Here is a 14214-nt window from a genome sequence, read left to right as displayed (position 1 = left end):
AGAAGAACAACGTTTTAAATACCTCTTAACATTTATTGTTTATTTGAATGATAGACTGCTGGTGTGATACAAAAGATTATTTTATCACAAGAGGACGTATTGCACTATTTTGATGCTTTGTAAAGATACGTTTCTAAGCAAATATGATACTAATTACCGCATAACGCGCTGAAAGCAATGGTCGAAACTCAACACTTCACGAATGACCGCAAGTGTCTAGCATATAGTTCATCTGTGACAGCATGCCTAATTGAAGCCCATATTTACCCATGATATTGAGCTTCTATAAATCGGTGCCAGCTGGTGCCAACATCTTTAATATGAGTTTAGTTTTGGACATCGAATCAATACTGATCTCTTGATCAACTGGCAAGTTCGAGTGCACGAGTTTTTGGTTTTTATTCGGTTTTCTTCAATCGACAGTCCACGTGGTCAAATCGTCATGTAACAAATGGCAACTAAACTTCGAAGCAATACGAGTGATCAGAAATAACATGGATGAAATTTGTATACAAATATGATTTCGTAGTGTAGCAAAATTTAATACTCTCTTCAAATACTTAATAAGCATTTTAAATATCCAATCCATCCAATGCACTCGGCTTACGGTGTTAAGAAAAACGCGACGTGTCAAAATGTTTTGTAAGAGTACTTTTAAATGTATTCGTAGCTAATTTATATTATTAATTACATAGTATTTCACAAAAATATCTCTCCATTAATCTCGGATGAATTAACTCATCGTTGGGAATATGTTTAAGAATGACAAACTTCAAGAAATTGTGCCATTTCTAACAGTAATGGCCATCTAGCAGCACTGCAGCAGTGTATAGAAAAAATAACCTAACACAGTCCTTCCACATGTTTAATAAAGCGAGCGAACCTATGTTTGTAGAAAGCAGGCAACTTTACACCGTAGCATCTCTAATATTACACAGAGTATCTCTAATAAAAATAAATAGAATTTTTATATTATTCTCAGCTTTATTCCCAGTGATTCAGGGAGCATTTATGGCGAAACTCCTGTCCTTTCTCGTGTATCCATTTATTGGCAACTAGATGTTGAATAAAGAAAGAACAAAGGTGAAAATGTACATTGAAAGCAACTAGATGGTGAATAAGGAAAGAACAAAGGTGAAAATGTACATTGAAAGCAACTAGATGGTGAATAAAGAAAGAACAAAGGTGGAAATGTACATTGAAAGCAACTAGATGTTGAATAAAGAAAGAACAAAGGTGAAAATGTGCATTGAAAGCAACTAGATGGTGAATAAAGAAAGAGCAAAGGTGAAAATGTACATTGAAAGCAACCAGAAGGTGAATAAAGAAAGAACAAAGGTGAAAATGTACATTGAAAGCAACTAGATGTTGAATAAAGAAAAAGGACATTGAAGACGACGACATTGCTTCCAAAACCGTGCCACTTGATCGCCAGGGAACTAAGATGCGCGTGGGGATACTACAGGATATTTGTGAGTAAAAATAACAAAAATACCCCATTTAGTTCCAACAAATACTGGACAAGCAGCGTGTCTTGTCTGTAGATTCCCTTTTCCATTCTTGTGTAAGTTAAACCAAAATACTCCGTCGCCCTAACAAAAAGTTCAATGATATATTTACAATAGAGATTTGCTCCTGATCAGATTTAGGATCATCTCAGAGTTTACTAAAGTACTCAATGTAGCTAATGCAGTATTTTACTCGTCCCAATGTTTCATTTCAATCAAAAATACAGTCAGCGTGGAAGTGACGATTTAAAATACTTTACGGATAAAATTTTGTCGGTTGTTTATTTACCAAGGTTATCATAAGTTACAAAATGGAAGATATACAAACTGATAAAATTTGTTCATAAAACAAAGTTATCAAAGCAATGAGTTACCTTTCTTGGCTGAACCAAGGCTCCAACGTTTATAAACGCAGTTCCACCCCCTAATTCAACGTCGCTCATCTTAAAAGAATCACATAGTTTTAGTAAAAAATAAAAATAAAATCATTAAAAGTACAACCCCTGAAGAAGTTAGATAATTTGGTCTTTTTGGCGGGTTTTTACATTGGACACGAGGAGACTGGGTACCATCATTTGACTTACGTAGAATGACTTACGTAGAACAGGAGTGTAGCAATTCTATTCCCAGTCCCAAGACTTGGGAACTTCTCCTCATCATCCTACAAATACAAAAGCCTTGTTGCTAGACGAGATGACGTACATCCTCGTCTCTAAACTTACATAGAACAATAAAGTGGCAATTCTATTTCCAGTGCCCAAGTCTGAGAATTTATCTTCATGTCCCTAGCAATGGTTTAATTAATTCGATTAGAGTTGAAGATTAGAGTGGTTACTGTAATTTATATTTTCAATAGCTGAATTTAGTAGAAAATTATAATGAATAACAATGTTCCTATTGCCACTAGATGATATTAAAAGTAACGTTTATAGCAAAAAACATAAGGTATGATTTAAATTGCATTAGTATTAAGGAATCGACAAAGAAAGTTTGTAAAATAAAGTTTAAAAAAAACATCAATTGACAAATTCATTCAAGAATGAATCCAAAAGGATTTTGTTGGATGTCCGTCTTTTAGTTAGGATTAAATTTCAATGGATACTTTGTGGCTATCACCGTAGCTGTTTTAGATTTTATTTGTTTCATTTTGTTACTTTTAAACCACGATTGGACTTGCTTTGTATATGAATATTTCTTAGCAAAGGCTAGTAGCACGTAACACCACACAATGATTTTAATACACATAAAAAATCGCACCTGCGCATGATCATAATGGGGCTCATAATGACCACCCATTCCATAAGTGTTGACCTAAAAAATTAAAGTAACACTGTTTTTGTCATGTTCTGTTACAGATAATCTTAAAGGATATTACACAGAAACATTCGACATTAGTAATTACAGTAAACCACATACTTATATTCTATGTACATAGGATCGCATGCAATTTTCTATGATTACACTATACCACAAACTTCTATTTAAATGAGAACAAAGACTTGTCAACGATCTATTAACTAATGTAAAATTAAAGATGGGAATGTACAACCTGAAGTTCTTCAGCAGTGCTAAATGTCAATCCAGTTAAATGCTCGCTTCTTCGGCTGATACGTGCAACAACGGGATTTTCCGAGTCCTTTAACCAACCACTAACAGCCGAAAGATAAAACAATCAGTTAAGTACTCAGATGATTATGACAGCAGAGAAAGAAATGTTCATTAGCAATATAAAATAGCCGTTGCATTTATAAGAAACGAAACATTTACTCTGGCACTATTTATCATAGTCCATTATAATGCGGCCATGAAAAGTTAGACTACAAGACGAAAAAAATAAAAAAGAAAAATTGTTTGTTTAACAATTGATACGTAGAATCTCAGTTCTCGATATTTGCGTTACAAACAAGAAAGGTTGTGTCTGAGTCGACAAGTAAAAGTTTCAAAATATTTGAGATATTCCTCTCAAATTCTTATCGTAGAAAAAACGAGTGCAAATATAAAATGTTAAAGACTATTAAAGACTTCAGCAATGTTTCTCCACCAATAGAATGTTTTTGGTCAATTATAATCCTATATTCAGCAACTGTGTTATTTAAAATCTTGCTGAGAGTTTTTTACACAGCTGGACCTGAAAAATGGATCATTGTGTATGGATGTACAACAACAGACCTTTTACTGATTCTATAGTCTGCAGGCTCCAGATTTCCAGTCTCAGGATGCTGAATTACAGCTCGCTTCAGCTAACAAAGAAAAAATTATAACTACAGTTGGTTCAAAGAGGTCAGAACTAACTTGTTGAAGCGATTTTTCAAAGTTTGATAAGTGTTAAATTAGGATATTATTAGAATACACACATTTTCCGGATATAGAGAGTCTAGTAAAAAGGGCAGATCAATGCTCATTTCACGGGAGGGGTGCTAGAGGATTTAGGGGGTGCGTACACCCCCCTCAGAAAATCAGCCCCAACTAATGCAAAAGATAAGAAGTTTGTTATAAATTACTTCAAGGCAAACAAGGTGCAGGACTGTAAATCCACCTAAAATTCGACCGAATCCATGAACATCAATTCAAACAGCAATCAAGCGTTATACCATGCATTAAAATAGTTGAGTAATTGATTTTTTACATTTTAAGCTTTCATGTTACACAAACCTTTCACTTATTCTATACAAGGCCGCTTCTAAAACTCCCGTTTGACCGTCGCGAATTTTGGCCCTTTTTAACTGTTTAGATAATAAGATTATGATATGTTATCTCAACAACTGGAGTTGAGTTGGTCCTTTCATACAATTCCGTAAAGGAAAGGAATAAAATTAAGGAACAGAAAGTTCGCTATACACTATACATATTCGTTAACATCAATTAAATTAGAGTAACTTTTCAATTAAATTAGAGAATTAAGTATTCAATTAGAAAAGTTAGAGATTCTTAAAATGACCGAGTTTATTAATGAATTTTACTTATGCAAAAAGGTAAAGAATTTAAACTTGAGTAATCTTCACGAGATGAAACCTCAATCATCACTCCTAGTTTTGTGTAAGGTACAATAACCGTAACAGATTGAAATAATAATAATTTACGTTTAAAATTCAAATCGTATCATTTTAATTTATCTTTAAGTAGTTACGGGAGGCCGTCTTTCGCTAATGGTTTTCCAATTGTTTCAATTTCATACTACATCACGCACAAACATTTATTCATGCATGTAGGTGAAGAAAATAAGATTAATCGTAAACGTTTATTATATACAACATTTATACTCACCTTTGGTCTTCCTAATCTTTTGATCACTTCAATCTCAAAATCCGTAAGTACATTTCTAAAATACAACACTTCAGGGGCGACGTGTAGTCTTTCAACACCAATTCCTCGCAAATGAAGCCACGGTTTGTCTTTGTAAAACCAACATTTCAACTGTTGTTGTTGAGAAACTGTCTAAAATATACAAAGATAAATAAAAAGATAAGATTGAACCTTCACTCAAGACTCAAGAGTGATGTTGTAATGTTAACAAAGGTGGAGCCTCTTTTCTTAAACAAATATTTCTAGCATTCAACTTACAAAGTTAAACAATGTTTCAGGATCAGAACGACACAATTTGGAGTAGAGTCGAAATGCCTTGGATTGCCTCCAACTTTTCTCCTTTGAAGTTTCTTCATCAACATCAATGTTACTTTCATCTCCTTCATCATACAACAATGTATCATCAGAACGCAGAACTCCTTTTTCACCAGTTAGCTGACCTCTGGACTTGAGCTCATCAGCATAATACCTAAGATTTTTTTGTGCACGTTCATAACTAGGATCTAGAATGTACACACCAAACACATTTCAAATGCTATAGAGCAGAGGGTGTTCAGTAATTAACTAAATAAACAAAGCACCCACAAACAGGGAATAAAATAGAAAAATCTATTCTCATCAAACAGGAAGGGTGCATATTTTGTAAGGGTGATGGTGGTAGTGTGAAAATCATAGCATTGCCTGGGGGCACAGCCTGTTGCAGAAAGTTGAAAATAAGTAGCACTCCTTCTCAGTGTCAACACAATTCTAACCTTAAATAATATTATAGTAATATAGTACTTTCAAAACTTTAGATGATGGTAAATATTTTAGAGGTACACCTCCTTTGCTCATAGGGAATTCCCCCCCCACAAGATTAAAACTAACATTACACTTGCTAAATAAGTATGGATTGTGTACTAAATATGCTCTTACCATAGGTTAATAAGGTTAATGTTAAGTTATATGCTTTTCTCAGGTGTCCAAGCTAAAGAATAAAAACCAAAGGTTTGAATTAATTAACGATAATTAGGACAAAACTATTTTAAGACTTTTCAACTTAATTTGTAGTATTTCTACCTTGTATTCTACATATGATAAATAGTCCAAAATTTCTGCCATATTATCTTTATTAGTATGTAAGCCTTCCTTCCAAAGGGTGACAGCAGTTTCCAGCCATTTCTGCGACTCTTCATACTTTTCAGACTCATATGCTGTCTTTCCAATTTCAAAAGCATCATTAGTCATCATTGGGAAGCCTCGAGTCTCAGAGGGTATGTTGTCTTTCGCAAGATCAAGAGATTTGACTTTAAAGATCTCCTGAACTCGAAATATGGCATCAATTGCTCCTTCAAAGTCAGACTCGTCAGGAAACAAATTACGATGTTTGTTTAACACATCCTCTAAAACTAATAGCAAAAATTGTAGATTTCAACCTGCTCCCAAAATATTAAATAAAGTTAACAGCTTCATTTATCTAAAAAACTTTGAACTTAATGTGTACTTTGCCATGAACAACCTATGATTACTTAAAATGGTTAAAAGAAAACATCAATCCTGCAAGCTCATGCTAAGTTCAGTCATAATACAACAAGATTTCAAACGACACATAGGTAATAAAAAAACATACTTTCTGAAGAGGGATTTTTTGACAATTCTTCTATCGCAGGCCATTCCTTAACAAATCTTTTGATTAGCAGATATGAATTGGAAGGATGACCTAAATGCCTCTCCACATTTTCTTGAGGAATAGCAGAATGAATCTGATCTAGTTTCTCAGTAAATCTTTTGATCACTTCTAGTCTATCTTGTTCCGCCTGAAGATACCCTTTGAGGCTGTCCAGCATCTCTTTTTCACGGTACACCAGATTTTCCATTTCGATGAGGGCAGTAAAAACCTCACTTCGGACGCAAACCAAGAAATACCAAAACAAGGAAAGCCTCAGCCAGCTGAAAAGCCAAGCCATTTTGCCTAAAAGAGGCTAAAAAAGTGAAGTATACGTTGTCAATCTAAACAAAGCCTCTATTATGTTTTATTTTATGCAAGTGTCGTCTACTTGTCAACTTCCTGGTTAACTTGCCTAAGCGTATGGAGAATTCATATGTTGATCAAAAAATATTAACTTGGCAAGCTGTGATTGGTTAAAATTCGAAGCAAAATATTCTTGCGCCAAATATTCGAACTTTCACAACAGTAATTCATAACGTGAAACAGTTTCGTTATGTTTTATGAAAACGATAATGGAACGCAAAAAATATGTAAATAAAAGCGCTTGATCACTAACCCAAAACTAAATAAATGTGGAAAAATATCCCTTCATTGATTTTTTGATTTTTTCGAATTACTTATTACTAATTGCTAATTATTCACAAAATATATTATTCTTTTACTAATTTCGTAAATTAATAAGAACTACGAAGTAGCAACTAATAGCTATCCAGAATAAATGATAATACAATTCGGAATATCTTTTGTTCGGAAAGTGTATCAATAAGAAATTATCATTACTTGACCTGTACAACAATACAGAATCGATGAAGCTGCTATGAGTAAAATTTAAGTTTATTTTCTCGGTGTAATGAAAGATTAGTTGTGAGATTATTCCCAGCATATCAAAATGTAGTAAAACCTGTTTAAACCTAGCACTGAGTGATATAAGATTTTGATGAAATACAATTTTGTTTTACTTCACAATGTATAGTGTCTGTAACAGTGACACAGCTGCACGTAAAACAGAGATAACACAACAGACCGCAATAGATTACGTAAACAATTGAATTTTGCCTTTAGAATCGGCGTAATTGTAAACAATAAAAAAATATAGTTTGAAAATGGTAAAATCCTTCCTTTTCATATCTTGTTTTTGACAAAAAAAAAAACAATAAGAAAATAACACTCAAAAATTTTTCATATTTTCCATAACATTATGTGAACGGATAAAATCCGACCTATTCAATATTCTTTGTTTGAATGAAGCAGGTGTCAAAGCCAAGTAACCCACATGCAAATCGCCTATCTGATGTACAGTCATTGTATACGCATGCCTGTCCATAGGAAATTTATGCTTTGCACTCAGACTCTGAATATAGGGGGCGAATTACACATGCATAATTTACACATGATGCTTATATGTATGACAAAATTCGAACAGGTGTTCACACAAAACATTAAAGTATATGAAAGAAATCAAACGCAGACTATCTTGCACAAAAACATCCATAAATCAGTCGCATCGCTTCATGCAAAAACCTCAAAAGAAATAATACTATTTATTCGAATATTTCAGAAACAACTACAGAGGAGAGGAAAATATTTTGGTGTACATCAAAAGGAACAGGCTCTTATCCAAATGGCCTCAAAATCGTCAACAGATATTGGACAGTCCAAACAGTGGTCCTGTGCAGAGAAAATGAAATGTTCAAATTTTTCCAACGAATCGTCTTTGAACGGAAAGAAACATTCCAAAGAAAGGTGCTTCATTTCACTGGAACGTTCAAAACGACAAAAAAAGTCCAATGGGCAGCATTTCGATGAAAAACGCATTTCAAAATTTGGTGAGCCTAGCTCTCACAAGAGAACCTACATTGATGTTGAAGAATTGGAATTCGATGAAGAAAAAACGAACAAAAAACACTTTAAGGAAAAGAAGCATTCTGATGAATTGCAATTAGCGGCACCAGAGAGACATAAAAATGGACGACGTAAAAAAATGAAAACAAGACAATGCGAAGCAAAAAGGGAGAACTTGATACGACAAAATAGCCGCTCTAGGCGCTTGGTTGCAAACGCTAGAGAACGTTCAAGAATCCATATTTTAAGTGACGCATTTGAGAATCTCAGACGTGCTGTACCTAGCTATTCCCAAGACCAAAAACTTTCAAAGCTTGCCATCCTTAAGTTAGCCACATATTATATTTCAGCGCTTGCAAATCTTGCGGAGAGCGACACTTCTGCGAGGTCGTTAAAACAGTTTGCTGACTGTGTCGAGCATTGTACGATGGCTTTGCAAACAGAAGGAAGAACACGACGCAAACAGTTTGAATAAATGATAATTATATTATGTAGTAGTTAATGCAAAAAAACTGTACATAAACAAGTATTGTGGCGATTGTAAAAGAACGAATATGCAAAATACAACACGAAGGGATGAGTCTCTTTTCTTCTTTGCTTATATAATTCAACATGAAAGCGCGTGTTGGTCGATTGGTTTTAGTAGCCATAAGTGTGCACAGTCGAGCAGTGCGCACATCGAGCGCAGAAATTACTTTCACAAAAAATCTTTCATTTGCGCATTGATCGAATGTGGTTTTGATGATGACGAGAACAGCATTGGCACTTAAAATGGCCATAATACCTCGTTTGACTGTATAACAAAACCAAACTCTACAAATACAATAAACTTATTCATGATACAATATCGAAAAAGTTCGTGTTCAGAGAAATTCTGTCTCCTAGCACCATAGGCTTTTCGATGAGTATCTGGCGAATTGAAGTCTCAGAGCATGCATTTTTCTGATTGGACTCAAAACTTCATCAGAAGAATAGAGTTTTAAAAATCTGCTACCGGTGCAACTTGATCATATTTATACACAAGAGAGATGCTTTAAAATTTAATTAATGCTGTATGTAATTTTTCATGATCGTCAGTATTCTATCCAAAGCACAGCTGCTTCTGGCCTGAAAACAGATAAATCCCAGTAACTTTCACGACGATATGTTTTTGACCGCCCGAACCTCGAGTAAGTTGACGAGGAAACGAACAATAGTAGAATAATTTGAATATGAACAAAGACCGCGAGTTAAGATATTTCTTTGTTTTTCATGTTCAAATACATTTGATGAGTTTTAACATATTCACAGCGCTTTACATAAATAACACATTTTTAATGAATGATATTTTCGTGATGTGTTTTACCACCTGTCATTTGTCATTGCATAAAGGCCGAAGACGTAAACTTGAACAATACAGAAGAGATGAAGACAAACGTGATAAAGACAAGATGGAGTTGACATGAAAATGAAATGATGGGAGGTTAATGTTTGTTTTGCCATGTTAGTATTGAAAGCATTAACGAAAAGTCGAAGAAAGATTGTTGATGATATGAACGTGAATTTATATGAAGTGAAGGAAAGATGGACATATTTATCATGGGATAATCTTAAACAAGACCAAGTGCTTTATAGACATCATATAGAGAAGCTGAAGAATTGGTAATAAATATTATGTAGGAGGAGAAAAGAATATGTCGGATGGTAGACATCACAGAAAAGACAACAGGAAAATAAAGTAATAAGATGACAGTAAAATAAGGGAAGAGAATACCAACATGAAAGACTAAAATGATTTTAAACTATTTAATGTATGAGATATATGGGAATTAATGAATTACATCTTATAAGAAACGAAGGAAAAATTGAATTGTTGATATAGCATAAAATATTAGAAAAAATCCTCAAGTTTCTGTACACATTCAAGGGAGGTTGCCTCAAAAATACTTTCAAACTTGACAAATAATAGATTGGTCACACATGCATGGCGGCGGAGTGGTCAGATAATAGAAACCATTTCCGCTGCATATCAAACGAAGACTTCCTTTCTTGGTATCCACGAACTAATAATTATCTAAGACGAACTACAAGTATCGATAAATATTGCAATACATTGTAGATGTTGATCGTCAAGTTAGTAGAGTCTTGGTCGAGAAGGACTGTTTGTGTTGATGTTGGAATGACATTTCGACAACCTTAGCGGTAGTCATCTTCAAAGTCCAAATATTGCAATAGTGAGAGGCAATACGACCGTAACTTCATTTCTCTTTGTAATTAATTAACTAAGATTTTCTTTTAGTGACTAACAGATCCAGTTACTTCAGCAACAAACATGCGCAAAACTAGCTTTATTTTATTAATTATATACTATGATCGCTTTTGATTCTGTCAATTCTAGTCGGTTGTCGTAGAGATTGACTGCTAAGGAAAACAACATCAACTTCACTTTTGATGAACAGAAGACTTTGATTCGATCATAAAAGTTCATAGTTAATGAGCCAGTGCTCCCACCCACCCAGTAGCATGCTCTAATCCACTGTCCCGTGGTATTTAATAGCACGTGTTTCCGGAGAGCGCGTGCTCAGTTGATTATTAAACAAAGAAAAAGTTATATCAAAGCGACAGTACGAAGAACGGAACTTAAACAAAGCACTAAAGAGTCGCCATTATTGAATGATTTATCTTTTTTTAGAAAAAAGTACAAACCCACTGCATTTAAATATAGACGAAGTTGACTGTTTTTCATTTTCCGAATTGAACTCTTTATGATTATGACAAATCAAAGAATAAAACTATAAACTTAAGCTTTCACTCTAGAATTTATAGTAATACTTCACAGAACTTGACTAGATCATCAGGATGGGCAATTTACATGTGCATGAGCAAAGTTAAAGGTCAACTTCGTATTTTCCAGTAAACTTTTAAACTTCCTAGTGCAAACGTGATGAAAGATGACTTAGATAAGTTAATTAAGTATATTTCTTACTGAGCTTGGACAAAAAGTTCCCAAACAATCGAGATAATTTGGAGAAATATAGTTTAGGTTTCCTCCTCATAGAATATCCATGATGAAAGGTCAGAGATTGTATTAACAAAACATGGTAAATGGTAATTTTGAATGTTAGTTCTCAACAAACCGTTAAACTTCCTGGTCGAAAGATATTGGCATCATAACTAATTTAGTCAATCAACACCATATTACAAAATGAAAGCACATGTTTATTTTTTTAGAAGACTACATCAAATAACTTTTAAATTGAACATTTATAATACACGCAAATTCATATTAGAAGGAAATTATTCAACGTTATCCGTTGATTGTCATCATCGTCCAAAATGTCATTCTTATCATTTCTTGTAACTCCTAAAACTTCCTATACTTTAGAAGAACAATGACAAATGGTTATGGTGTTAAAAACACCATCATAACCATTGAAACTGTAACCAATGATAGTTGTTTGTTTGGTAGCATGGCTGCTTGAGCATGTTATGTTACCTTGAAAGTCAATTAAGCCGTCATTGATTTTAATGACATAAGTAGACTTTGGCACGTGTATGCAATTCCAACTAAACTGCACAGTGAATGGGCGGTAAGAAGTTATTGTATAAAACTGACATAGAGCTATTGTTAACGGAGCGCATCTCATAGGCTAGCAAGCATATCGCACTTACGGTATAGTACACCGGAACAAAGACAGCAAGCTTATTTGTCTTCACATTTGTTGAGTGTTCAGCATCACGCACAAGGCCTTTTCACGATCAACACACAAAGTCACAAACACGTTCCCTGCATCGCAACGTGAACAACCATGGCAAGTACGATGACAATGAATGAATGTCATACACAAACATGTGACGAAGATCGTGCAAATGAAAAGCAAAACATCAATAACGACACACAGTTAGAGGACAAACCGCAATTCCGTAAATGGGTCGTGTTCGATAAATCGCGACGTTTGAAAGCAAGCGCGCGCGAGAGAAAAAGGCGCCATGTTTTGAATAACGCACTGGAAAGCTTACGCAAGAAAGTGCCGTGTTTCGACCAGCAAAATCCCCAAAAACTTTCTAAAATAGAAGTGCTTCGTCAGGCTATAGACTATATTTCAGATCTGAGTGAATGTTTAAAGAAGGCCAACTCTAGTGGTTTTGCCTTAACTTCTTTTCACAATCCTTTGATGTTGGAGCAAGGAAGCTGTATGGAGTATCAACCAACAACATATTCTGCTATAAACTCAATAATTTATCACAATGCTAGAGCGTATGGCTTCGACAACGAACAACCTTCGAGTCCGACTATTGAAGAATGTTTATCCCCCGATATCAACACAACGTACGCTTACTATGAGACGGGACCAAGTGAGGTTAGATTATGTGTGTAAATTATTGTTAGAAATAGTCATCAACATACCCAAATTATAGTACTGCATTTCATTATTCTGGGAACTATTCTTATGAAAATTAGAAAGATCGAAAATACTGATCATTAATTTATCTAATGTAATGTAGTATGCTTTAGTATTCCTACATAGACAAAAGTTATGGAAAAATAGACATTTCCCAGGGATTTTGAATTCAAATAATTCTGACCAAGATGCATTTAATATAAACATAACGTAATAACTACGTTCTAAAATTAAACTCCAAAAATTTTAATCGACTTAAAGAAATCAAACATCCTCGATTATTTTACTTGAACACAAGTATTGAAAACTATACGGTTACCTAATCTAACACTAGATACTTTAAAATATCGTCAAAGACAAATGGAAATTGTAATAATAGGCTATTTTACCATTCACACTAAGCAGTAAGGGGGTATATAATACTTTATAATATTTAAAACGGATAATATAATAATAAAATATATCACAGCAAAGTTGATGATAAAGTTTAAAGGCCACCAGGATGTTGAAAACTCTGACTAAGTCTTCAATTTATAGGATCTGGATTATGGTATCAACGATGCAGAATTGGATATTTATCTTCAAGGTTTTACTCAGTAAAACTGCAGTCCCATCGACCACTAAAGAACTTAAAAATTTCGAGACATCCTCAAAGGAAAAATTAATGGAGAAGAAAAAAGGAATCATACTATTCGCTGACACACAACCGGCAAAAAATATCAGTATGAAAACTTCAAAGCAGTATCATTTTTTACCATTAAGATATATAACTATAAGCAAATATAAATAAATATATTCTAATAATTTTGAAGGATTGTATATAGAACTTTCTTATACCATATAAAAAGTGTGGGAGCTCTCTAACTTCCTAATACTTTAGTGATAAGTGTGTGTTGACAAATGTCATTTGAGCAGACAAGAATGTGGTCGACATGCTTCAACCGACATCACGAACAGAACAGATGTGGCTTTAACTCTGATAATTTGTACATTCACAACACCATTTACAATGTATAATAAACTTAACCCATTTTCATATTAACACTACGTACAATATAAAAGTTTACTAAATAAAGTTCTTTGTTTTGGTAGTACTTGTTTTGTCGCGTGGTTTTTGTCCCCGTGGGGAAAGGTGAACAACAAACATGTGAAAATGAAATTCGTCGTGTATTTAAAAAGATTTCTCAGGAACGAGAAACAATTGTAAATTATTTCGTTTTTTCCTGAGGCCATAATGATGGCACGACACGTGTGATAGATAAAAATATCGCTCAAAGTATTAAGTATATATGCGATAAATCATGCCGTATACTACGCTTCGAAGTGAAGCTATTAAAATTAGAATGGTAATTTAACTTATAAAGAAGTTTGAATTTAATATTGTCTCATTTAAGTTCTATTAGAATGCATTTGCTCGTGAAACGCAACGATTTCAACTTGTGTTATTTGCTTTACATACAGGCTCCATCAG

The 14214-nt window shown here is 34.0% G+C and overlaps 3 protein-coding genes across 5 annotated transcripts; 2 read left to right on the top strand and 1 right to left on the bottom strand.

Annotated features, from left to right (window-relative positions):
- Positions 1-521: 521 nt before the first annotated feature.
- Positions 522-6855, bottom strand: LOC124452431 (prolyl 4-hydroxylase subunit alpha-1-like). 3 transcript variants are annotated; one of them, XM_047002969.1, is made up of 12 exons: positions 6421-6855; positions 5871-6199; positions 5727-5778; positions 5070-5314; positions 4773-4943; positions 3678-3748; positions 3058-3157; positions 2766-2819; positions 2231-2293; positions 1883-1951; positions 1496-1592; positions 522-1055 (listed from the first exon to the last, which is right to left on the bottom strand). In XM_047002969.1, the coding sequence occupies exons 1-12, from the start codon at positions 6755-6757 to the stop codon at positions 985-987; spliced, it is 1659 nt and encodes a 552-aa protein (XP_046858925.1). In that variant the 5' UTR covers positions 6758-6855; the 3' UTR covers positions 522-984. The 3 variants fall into 3 exon arrangements, 2 of the variants coding, with proteins under 2 accessions (XP_046858925.1, XP_046858920.1); XM_047002964.1 differs by lacking the exon at positions 2231-2293 and adding an exon at positions 2107-2169; XR_006950783.1 differs by lacking the exon at positions 522-1055 and having other exon boundaries at positions 1558-1592; positions 2107-2293.
- Positions 6856-7948: 1093 nt separating this feature from the next.
- Positions 7949-8972, top strand: LOC124458007 (neurogenic differentiation factor 1-like). The gene has a single exon (XM_047008129.1). The coding sequence runs from the start codon at positions 8141-8143 to the stop codon at positions 8834-8836; it is 696 nt and encodes a 231-aa protein (XP_046864085.1). The 5' UTR covers positions 7949-8140; the 3' UTR covers positions 8837-8972.
- Positions 8973-11922: 2950 nt separating this feature from the next.
- Positions 11923-13837, top strand: LOC124453138 (neurogenic differentiation factor 1-like). The gene is made up of 2 exons (XM_047003896.1): positions 11923-12701; positions 13281-13837. Exons 1-2 carry the CDS (start codon positions 12150-12152, stop codon positions 13341-13343), a joined length of 615 nt encoding a protein of 204 aa, XP_046859852.1. The 5' UTR covers positions 11923-12149; the 3' UTR covers positions 13344-13837.
- The last annotated feature ends 377 nt before the right edge of the window (positions 13838-14214 follow it).

Source organism: Xenia sp. Carnegie-2017, unplaced genomic scaffold (assembly GCF_021976095.1).
Source record: "Xenia sp. Carnegie-2017 unplaced genomic scaffold, XeniaSp_v1 HiC_scaffold_13, whole genome shotgun sequence".
Taxonomy (NCBI): Eukaryota; Metazoa; Cnidaria; class Anthozoa; order Malacalcyonacea; family Xeniidae; genus Xenia; species Xenia sp. Carnegie-2017.
Note: the sequence above shows the minus strand (reverse complement) of the source record. Positions and strands in the feature narration are given on the sequence as shown.